Source organism: Phaethon lepturus, unplaced genomic scaffold (genome assembly GCF_000687285.1).
Source record: "Phaethon lepturus isolate BGI_N335 unplaced genomic scaffold, ASM68728v1 scaffold18971, whole genome shotgun sequence".
Classification (NCBI taxonomy): domain Eukaryota; kingdom Metazoa; phylum Chordata; class Aves; order Phaethontiformes; family Phaethontidae; genus Phaethon; species Phaethon lepturus.
Genome location: NW_010520015.1, coordinates 1,275 through 11,199, shown reverse-complemented (window position 1 = coordinate 11,199; position 9,925 = coordinate 1,275). Strand labels below are relative to the sequence as shown.

The following is a 9,925-nucleotide window of genomic DNA, read 5'->3' as shown; positions in this document are numbered from 1 at the left end:
GAGCCATGGATTTTGCCTTTTTTTTTTTAATTATATAACTTGCAGCTGGTAGTCTACAAAGAGAGACGTTGTCAATATACGATAGGACACATCCCCCAAAATACTAGCACTTTGGAGATAAAACATGTAGCACAGAAAATTGTTGTGGAAACCTGATGACGGTTTTTTTGTTTCAACACATTGACGAGAATTTCGGCTACTAACGATGGAAGGATAAGAAGAGAACACTGGTCTGGATTTTAAAGTTAACGGTGATAACATTTTGCAGCTGAAATTACACCATGGACTGGGACGGTATTCTCTTCTTGTCCTACAGTGCTAAACCAAAGCAAACAAACAAAAAGATTTCTCATTTACATGGTGATAGGACCATCTGCTGCCCAAGTAATAACCCAAAATAAAACAGTCCTTCAGGCGCTGCGCCGGCTGGAGCAGCACGCGTGCAATGCGCACACTGACATAATTCACCCACTGTGAGGAAAGAGGCTGCCTTACGTAAGGGCCTGCCGCTTTCTTTTTTTTCCTTTTTTCTTGCTGGCTACACAGCTTTTCAGCGCTCCCAAAGGCTGTTTTATTTTTCATACTTTCTTTAACCAGAGACATCTTGCGAGAAAAGTACAAGTCTTTAAGGCTAACGTTACAATCCAAGCAGAAGAGCTAGTCACACAAAGAGAAAGGACTTTCGAAGCTTTAGCTCATTTTAAATGACACTTACATTCATTTCTGCAGTTTTTCTGCTATAAGCAAATGGAGACCCTCATTCTGTATTTCACTGAACACCTCAAAATCCCTTGATAGTCTGTGAACATCTGGAGTCCACATGAATACAGAATTAATCCCCAAGGCTGGACAGCAAAACAGGTCAGGAACCATCCCTGCTACAAAAGTCACTGTGGAAATCTTGCATCAGATCAACTGAAACCAGGCTGCACTTCACTACTAGTTTTGTAACACAAGTTTTATTTTCAGACCAACCTCCCTTAACCAGCTCTTTCCCACAGTATAACATTAGCAATGACCTGAACTATCCTGATAAAACCTACAACAGGTAGGTCTGTCCATACTCAGCAGCCAGGCATTCCTAGGACATTCTTGTAACCAGATTCTTAGCACCCTTCATTCTCCCAAGCGTCTTTGGAGGAGTTGATGGTACTCAGCTCCTGGGGCTTTTAAGCCTTTCCTTCTTCCATTGCGGGGGGCAGGAAAAAAATGGAAAGGAAAAAGGAAAGAAACAAACAAAGTCATCAACACACATGTGCTCTCCTACACACACACATCCTCACACAGAGTTTAAAAAAAAACAAAAAAAAGGAAAAAGGAAAGTTGTACGAGGTGCCAATCTGGAATGAAATGGGTTTTTGAACAGACAGTCATATTTGGCACTGTCAGCAAAAGCTTGTGGGTGGCCCTGTGTTTCTCCGAGCCTTAATGCCCTTTTTACATCGGTCATTTAAAAATGTCCCCCGGAAAGTTCAGGTGTGCTGCTTCTGACATTTTCACAATGCTGCTGAAGGGACTGGATGGAGAGATTTGCTTTTCCCCACCCCAGTTCCATAAAGCACTATACATTAAGGACGTATTCCATTTGGCCTTCAAGTATCATTTTATGGTCCATACATATCCACAATTATTTTCCCTTTAAAAAGAATCAACAGAAAACAGAACTCTCTGTTGGAAAGCATGGAAATTAAAAAGTATTGGATCTCCCAAACAGACTCCTACGATCCTCAGGCAGAAGACTGGATTGAAGGGTCCTCACATGGTTCTAGCTGCATTCTCAGTACACCACTTTTATGAAGAAACCAGAGCTGTAGAAATTCCTCTGGCATGGCGTGGAATCCAGAATCGGGCAAGACATTGTCATAGTAATGATGGCTAATAAACTTCCCTTGCAGGTCCACCGAGAATGGCCAGAAGCCATAAGTTGTTACTTCTTCACACAGACCAAGGGCGGCACTGACAAGGAAAAGTCCCGTTGAAAGCCGTTTGGCATGGATACCTTTGCTCTTCCAGAACTTGCCAATGTCACGCAGGAAATTAGGGTTGGCGAAAAGGACTGCCTGCTTGGCACCGAAATCCTCTAGGGTGTAATAGACACGTAGGGATGGTCCCGTCCCTGTCTTCATCGAGAAGGCTGGCATGTAGATGTAGCTGTGGTTATACACCTTCACACTGTCCACAAATGCTTTTCGAGACCACAGCAGATTCTGGAACCTGTAAAACAACAGAGAAAAACAAGTTGGTCACACATAGGTTTTCCTATGTTTTCATTTCAAAACCCAGCTAAAAGCTGCTCTTCATACACATATTTACAATTACCTGCACACCTTTCTGGAGCCCAGAGAAAGCCCAGACAAACTTCTGACTGCTGACACTGCATCTCTTCTAAAAACATAAACCTGAATAGACAGCTGAAAACTACCTGGTATCCTGCTAGCTCCAGAAACCAAAACATTTCTGATTTCAACTTTTCCAAAAGTCTTGAATGAACACTGACAGTTTTCCTGAAAACCAGTAATTTTTAGTGACATTTTTCTTTTTGTCCAACACCCAACTTATTTTTTCAGGCACAGCAATCTTTAAAAGAAATTTTGTTTCTTAAAGGCATACTGAAAAAGAATCCAAGTTACATGCTGAACAAGCAATACCAAGAAATATTTAAATAGAAAATTTGGACTTATAAAACTTGTAAGACTTGTAAGAATTGTTTTTATTACACCTGTACAGTGATTTAGGCTGCCCTACCCATAGTAGTTTATTCTCTTTCTGGAATTGAGAGAAATCTCAGAGAGAACATACTTTGTTACAAACAATAAAACAGAAATCAATGAATTGTTTAGGATAAGTGGCATCAGAAAAATTTAGCAAAAGGTACCAAACGATATTCAGAGCTGATGTTTAAGATGGCCCAATTTACACAGAGTAGGTTTAAAAGCAGCTGATATTTGTGGCACGCAAGTTAAAGGAGAGACTAGTTGGCAACTATAAGGAGGGCAATGTATATGTACAGATTATTTCTCTAATAAGGTAATCTTCTCATCTCTTGATATAAAAACTACATCAGGTTACAATTTGTTAAACTGCCAATAGCTATTTGGCAGTTTAATAGATGTCTATTTTATCTCTGACATTAGACTTACATACTACTCCAAAACCAGTATCCTGTCAAGACTATAACCTTTCTTTGTCATATGCCTCTGGATATGCCAAGAGAAACAAGACATCTGGCAGGAAATCCTAGGCCATTCACGCACACCAAAACCTGGACTCATATTTCATCTGTCCTGAGGTTTGACACCAAACAAATCACACTTCAGTAAAAGATTAAAATATCCTGAATATGTATCATTGGATGTAACTGATATCAAGGTCAGCCAGAGCCATGGGTAAAATCCAATAGCTAAACTACAAACTTGCTAAGTAACAGGAACACTTGCTGTCCTGGGGTGTTGAATGCATTGGAGAGTACCTTTGCATGAGAAAGTCACTATGATTTATTCTCGATAATTTGCGTTCCTTCCAGAGTCCATGTAATGTTCAGCGCACCAGGAAGTCCTCGCCGCCTTTACCGTGTGACATGATCTATAGACTTCAGCATGCAGGCAAGTTTGCTACATTAAAAGCCACTTCCGCACAAGCCTCACACGCACTCCCTTCATGCAGCTGGGTTGCTCTCCCGCATATGATCCCTAATTTCTTCTCAGCTCTTAAGTACCCGTCTTGCCCTTGTTGCTGCCTCCTCTCTGTTTCCTGCAGCTAAGGCAAATATGTCATGACTAATGTCATAGTCACGCAGCAGAGGGGTCAGAATGAAAAACTTGAGACAGCAGCATTGGATTTTCTTCCTTTCTCTGGTGCAGGCAGAGATAGGTATAAGAATACCTTTTTTAAAGTGTTATGAAGAGATCAATTTTGTGCATAGACCTGTCTGAAACAACAGCAAGAATCACACACAGAGCAAGATACACAGGTTTAAGTAGGATACCAGATGACCCCAAGAAGCACCACATAAAATTTCAGCTGAAACAATTGCCAACAAAAAATACAGCTTCAGCAGCATTGAAACGTCTTGTGAACATGTGCCAGGTTTTTTGAAGTCTTTGTTTTGGCAGAAAAATTGAAATACTCCTCATAAGTTGAAAGGTTTTGTCGGTATTTTCAACATTAAATATTTGGTCTCCTGATTTGCTACAAGTTTCTTTCAAAACTTCCTTCAAGTGGGATTAGAATGAAGGTGTTTTGAAGCAAACCCCCTGAAATCTGCCTGGGTCTTCATTACTGTTTTGCTCTACTGTATGGTGCTATTCGCTAATGTCGACAAGCCCATTGTCTTCCAAGCAAGACATAAATTCAAACTAAATATACAAAACAAAGCAATAAAAATAATTTCATAACTTACTGCATTTGGCATTCTTTTCTGTAGAAATAGCCAAGACACAGCGAAATATAGAAGGCCAGCCAAGACCAAGGTGCCCTGGCAGAAATTCACTGTCTGGCTATACCTTCTCATATGGGCCCTCTCACTCCATTACCATCAGAACTTTAACTAAGTGTTCCCCAAAATAGGCTTTATCATCCTCTCTTCCTAAGAAGCAGTAAGACAACCTGTCAGATTATTGGGTACAGGAGTTGGGTCCCTCCTATCAAACTTGTTCCATTTCCATTAGGACACGGTCACTGAGAGTAAAAAAAAAAAAACAACAACAACAAACAAAAACAAAAAAACCCTAGCTTAATAAATTCAATATTCACCTAAGTGCTCTGAGCCTCAGTATCTAAACCATGTTCTAATAACTCTAATCGCTTATAAAAGGTAGAATAAGACCAGTAGCAGGCTTTTGGACTATCCCCCTCCCCATAACTTGGGACATCCACTGGGAGGTGGGAGATGTAGGTTCAAACCTCATTTCACAGTAAGGGGAACTTGAGCACACAGCTTGATGCAATGGGGTCCCTGCACCTTAGCTGAGAAGGCGGCAGAAACAGGTCCTCTGCCACTCCTGGAAGCCAGTTTCACCATGTCCTTTCCCACTTACAGCTAGTTAACAAATTTCACTTCAGACGGCAAATAGATGTGGTTATTCTTAAAACTGCATTTTTCAGCAAATTTACCACTCACAGTAAAGCACTGCGCAGTTCTAAGACTATCACATTAAAATTGCTCAGATACAGTCACAGAGGGCCAGGGACTGTCTCCGAATATTCAGTTGCTGTCATTGCCACAACGCGTTCACGTTTCTTCCAGATGAATCTCCCCAAATGCCTTAAAGTAACGAGACGTGAACAGCACTGCCATGAGAGTGGTTCATGGGAGGGACTTCACGCAGAAGGGATAGTATTTGTCACGCTGCTCCAAACAGTCCTTCAGGAACATCATCACTTCCAGGAAACCCGTGCCTCATTCAAATGTTCTGGATCGCAGTGTTGGTAGGCATCGCGCCCACTTCAACAGATGGACATTATACAGGTGGCCAGGAGCCCATGTAGAAGCATAAAACATGCCGATGACGGCTGGTCTGATGGCCTAACACAGCCAAAAAGCTGCCTACCCACCTTGCGCTCCTCATGAGGGGAGATATTAGAAGCAAATGAAGTTTTCTGTTCCCCATTTGTAAAAATAGGAGCCCTGTCCAGCTTTCTGACATTTCACAGGCTGGTTAGGGGCTGAGAAATCTGGGGACAAACGCCATGTGTTAGCAAGTTTCTAGAAATGATACTGGAAGATCAGGTGTATTCTCCTTTAACTCCCAATCCAGATGGGGAGTCCTGCAGGCAATCCCATTCCAGCAGTGGCTTTGGGGGTACCGTACTGCTTCCATCCCAGCAGACAGTGAGGAGGACACTCCATGCCTGGCCAGACCAGGGGGGCTTTTCCTCTGCAGCTGACCAGCTCTGTAGTGCAAGCGTGAGCCTGATGATGCATTTTTTTCCTGCTTGCCCTGGCACGGATGCCACCAGCCTGGTGCAGTGCCCGCATCCAGAGGGGCACAAACGCCTTCCCTCATGCCGATCCTTGCCCAGCCTTCTTTGAATGAGGAGCTGCTGGTTCCTAGTTAGTGCTCGCCTCTACCTGACACGCTTGGAACATGCGGTAATCTCAGTGGCACAGCCCAGAAACTGTGCAGCTCCTCCCCACTCACCACACTTCAAGAGAAACTCATCAAACGATCCAGCCCCTTGTGCAAGAGTGCACCTCAGGCAACATTATCTCCCCAGCTCAGCTCCGAGCAAGAAACAGCTGAACTGCTCTCAGGATCCTCCTCTGACCTTCTGCAGTCAAGCTCATACAAACGCATGGCGGGTTGCCAACATTTAGATAAAACTGGATCTGGAATCTCCCAAGCCCTGAGCAGCACCTTAAGACTATGAAAGTTGCTCAATAATTTGCAGTAACGTGTCCCAGCAGCTTGATGGCAGCCCAGAGAGGCGCTGAAGGCTCTGAATGCTGTAGAGTTCCCTCACATGTTCTGCTCTACTTTTCCTGGGAGAATATGCATCCAAGAGAAAACTGCCACAGTACATTGTCGTAACAGTACCAACAAAAACTTAAGAGCACTAAGTGTTCTGCTTTTTGGTTTTGATCTGTTTTTAACAGATGATGTTCTTCAGCAGATATCTGGGGACAGGACTGGTCCCTGGTACTGAGAGATGACTTCCAGTAACCACAAAGAATTTGCTGCAGTGACATTGAGCTAACCTGCTTGCAGATAATAATGGCAGCATTTTCTCGCATCTTGGTTTCTTTTTGATCTCCCCGGAGAGTCCCTATCTCATGCCTGTGATGATATCCCAGTTATTTACTGTGGTGGCATCTGCAAAGTCACAAGTTCGGCATTCTGGATTAATTGCAAGCTGACTTATCCAAAAAAATAAGAAAAAAAAAAGATTAAGTAATAATGGAAATAGCTCGGATGCCAAAGAACTAGTGTATTATTTTAAAATTAATACAAATAGAGCTCAAGAGAACAGAGCAAAAGGCATATAAAGCCTTATGTATTTGTCCCTCTGTCAAAGGATAATCTTACAGAAATCATTTAGATAATTTGATGTCAGCATTAGCCAAGCTGTTGAATATGCTTATAGCTGGGGTCACAAGAAGTCAGCTTGCACCCACACATCTGAACTGCCACTGCAGTGACAGAGTTTTACTGCACTCGTTTCTCAGAGTGCTTTTATGCTTTCAAGTAGTGATGCCCTCCTTAATGCCCTACGCTCTCATTCACATCATGCACTTCTTGATTACCTGCCCCTTCAGGGCTTGTGTAGCCATTCTTACTAAAACACAGACTGTGTTTGAATTAACTGCATACTAGTTTCCATGCGCTCATTCTCCACATAGGCACTTTTGGCATGTATTAGGCACGAGGTAGACTATTCCACTTGTCCACACGGGGAGACAGAAACGAGCACTTAATGTACTGTATTTTGACTCCCTTTTCTTCTTTTATCCCAATTTCTCCAACTACACAAGCCATTGTTTACTTAGCCTAAGGATAGGTACCTGACTTAAGATTCAATTATAATCTCATTAAAGTCAATGGCATAGCCAACTCCGATCTCATTGGAAGTATGCTCGGAGCCTCAGGCAAAAAAATTCAGGCCTGCCACACGCTTCAGAGTGATTAGAAAAAGTATCAAGTAACATGAGCGATCATAAAGGCTTGTCATTAGACCAATAAAATTACAGATGCCAAACATTCTCCATCAATGCAGGAGGCTTTTACTCCTGTGGTAAATCCTAGTGCTTTGTCTGATCTCATGTCAAACAGTTTCAGCACGAGGGAGTCTCCCCCGTTCTCACTACGGGCCCCTCCACAGGCACCATGGTCACCCCATCAAGAGCTCGTAGCTTGGATGTGGTGATGCTATTCCCATCTTCTCCCTTCCCTTTGCTCTCCTCTTTTCCCACCTGATTGCCCTTTATGGACCCAAAGACAGCAAATCTTCCACTCAGACTCTCAGTGGAGACACTCAGTCCTCTCAGGGTATGACTGTCCCCAAAATGCACTTCAACTCATCCCTTAGGCACAGCCTGCAGCCTGCTGAGACCCAACACCGCCTCCTCTTTCTTACAGACAGAGGCTTCCAATCTCGAAGAACCTGTGCTTTCCTCTCATCTCTGGTCCCAACGATTAAAGACAAACAAATTACCCTGATTTTCCTTTTCAATGGCATTTTCCAGATCAGGGATTCTGGTCACTCCCACCATCAGCTCCAAAGACCTAAAAGCAAGGAAACACACTTTTTCCACAGTGACTGCAGACTACATCTTTCTCTACCAGCCTGTTTCTTAATGACACGCTGTCCTTAGCACATGACCTTCAGAATAATTTGATGCACTCAGAAAATCCAGTTAGACATTGAAGAGGCAGGCTCTAATCCCCATGAAGAGGCAGGCTCCCCTTCTGACTGAATCCAGTATTAATTAGGGTTTTTTTTAAACCTCCACTCATTACTGCTCTTACGCTGTCACCCTGCGAATACTATATATAGTGCCACAGGAAAGCTGACTCTCTGTTTTTCAATGGAACACAGAGCTATCCTATATACCAAAGCAATGAAACATTAAAATCAGTGTTCACGGGTATTTTGGGACTGTGTGTGATCCTTATTCTGCCAACTCAAATTAGAATGTGCTTTTAATAGCTACTCTTTCCAAAACCAGCGGAGCTAAACATCAATCCTTTCTGTTATCTGACAGCTTGAGTCTTAGCTTTCGAAAGATGAGCTGTTCATCTTAGTTTAGCAGCCACAATCTTCAAAGAGTCAAAGTCACACAGAAGTGGAAATAATATAAAAGGATAGCCAGAACTGCATGGCTGTAAACTATTTGTATTGTCAAAATGAAATTGCTGCCTAGTATTTCTAAATCTTCTGAATACTTCACAGCTCTTACAGCTAAGTCTGGAGGATAAGAAAATAGAGAACCAATGAAATCAGCTAGGAAAAAAAGTTACAGAACTAAGCCTGATACCTTTGGCATTGAATTTCACTGCACCGTATGCCAGAGTGAGCCTGTGAGAAGAAATGTAACCAGAGCACACATTTTCTCAGGTTTAAAAGGGAAAAAGAACTGCAACAAAGCCCAGATACAGTCTTCAGGAGATTTATTTCTGATTAACATGGGTTCCCTAAGACAGTCTGTGTCTTTGGGAGAGCAACCAAACAGGAACAGAACAGTGCAGTATCTCCTGCACATCTAGGTCTTTTACCCAAATACTGTCCAGACACAGGTCCCTGCACAACACTGCCTGCAACAGCACTGCAGCAAACCCAAAGCTAATAACATTATGCTTTCCTGTCTGTTCATGAGGGCCCTATATGCTTTGTAACCCAAACACAAAACATACGACGTAATTACAGCCATGAAATACCTATTCATAGCTGAGAACGCTTTTGCGAAGTCTTTTGAGTTGTCTCTTTAACATGATGACATCCTTCGCATATTAATAATTTGCAAATGTCATTGAAGGCAACATTCAACTATATCCTCTCTTCAACCTCTTAGAGCTCTTTCCAAAGAGAATTGGATAGAAGAGAAAACAGCAATGTTTGAATTGAATGTGCTTTCTTTTAAAGATGTTCTGTACTACAAAATGCGTAGACTGAAGAGAAATTATTTAAAACAGTAGATGCTCTGACAGGCGTTATGGCAACAACTGTAACTAGGACAGGCTCTTTTTTTAAGTATATGAGCACCTTTTTTAAACTGTAGTACATGTGTCACTGGTGATCTCATGCCACATGGCCTGCAGCTGGAGCGCAGATCCCTATTAAACAACATTGTCAACTAAAAGCTTGATAATAAAAACAGCTTTTCAGAGCCCATAGGAATATGTGGTGAATCTACAATATTTTAAATGGGGTAAAATCAATTCACACAACTCTGAAATATGCAAAAGAAGATCTCTGTATTTTCTCTATT

General features: G+C 42.3%; 1 protein-coding gene across 1 annotated transcript; it reads right to left on the bottom strand.

The window, feature by feature from the left end:
- Nucleotides 1–1,510: 1,510 nt before the first annotated feature.
- ST8SIA1 (ST8 alpha-N-acetyl-neuraminide alpha-2,8-sialyltransferase 1) lies at nucleotides 1,511–2,225 on the bottom strand (the record flags this gene model as incomplete). Its single annotated transcript, XM_010297255.1, has 1 exon — nucleotides 1,511–2,225. A coding segment is annotated over one exon (498 nt), but the record flags the coding sequence as incomplete, so codon positions are not given.
- Nucleotides 2,226–9,925: the final 7,700 nt, after the last annotated feature.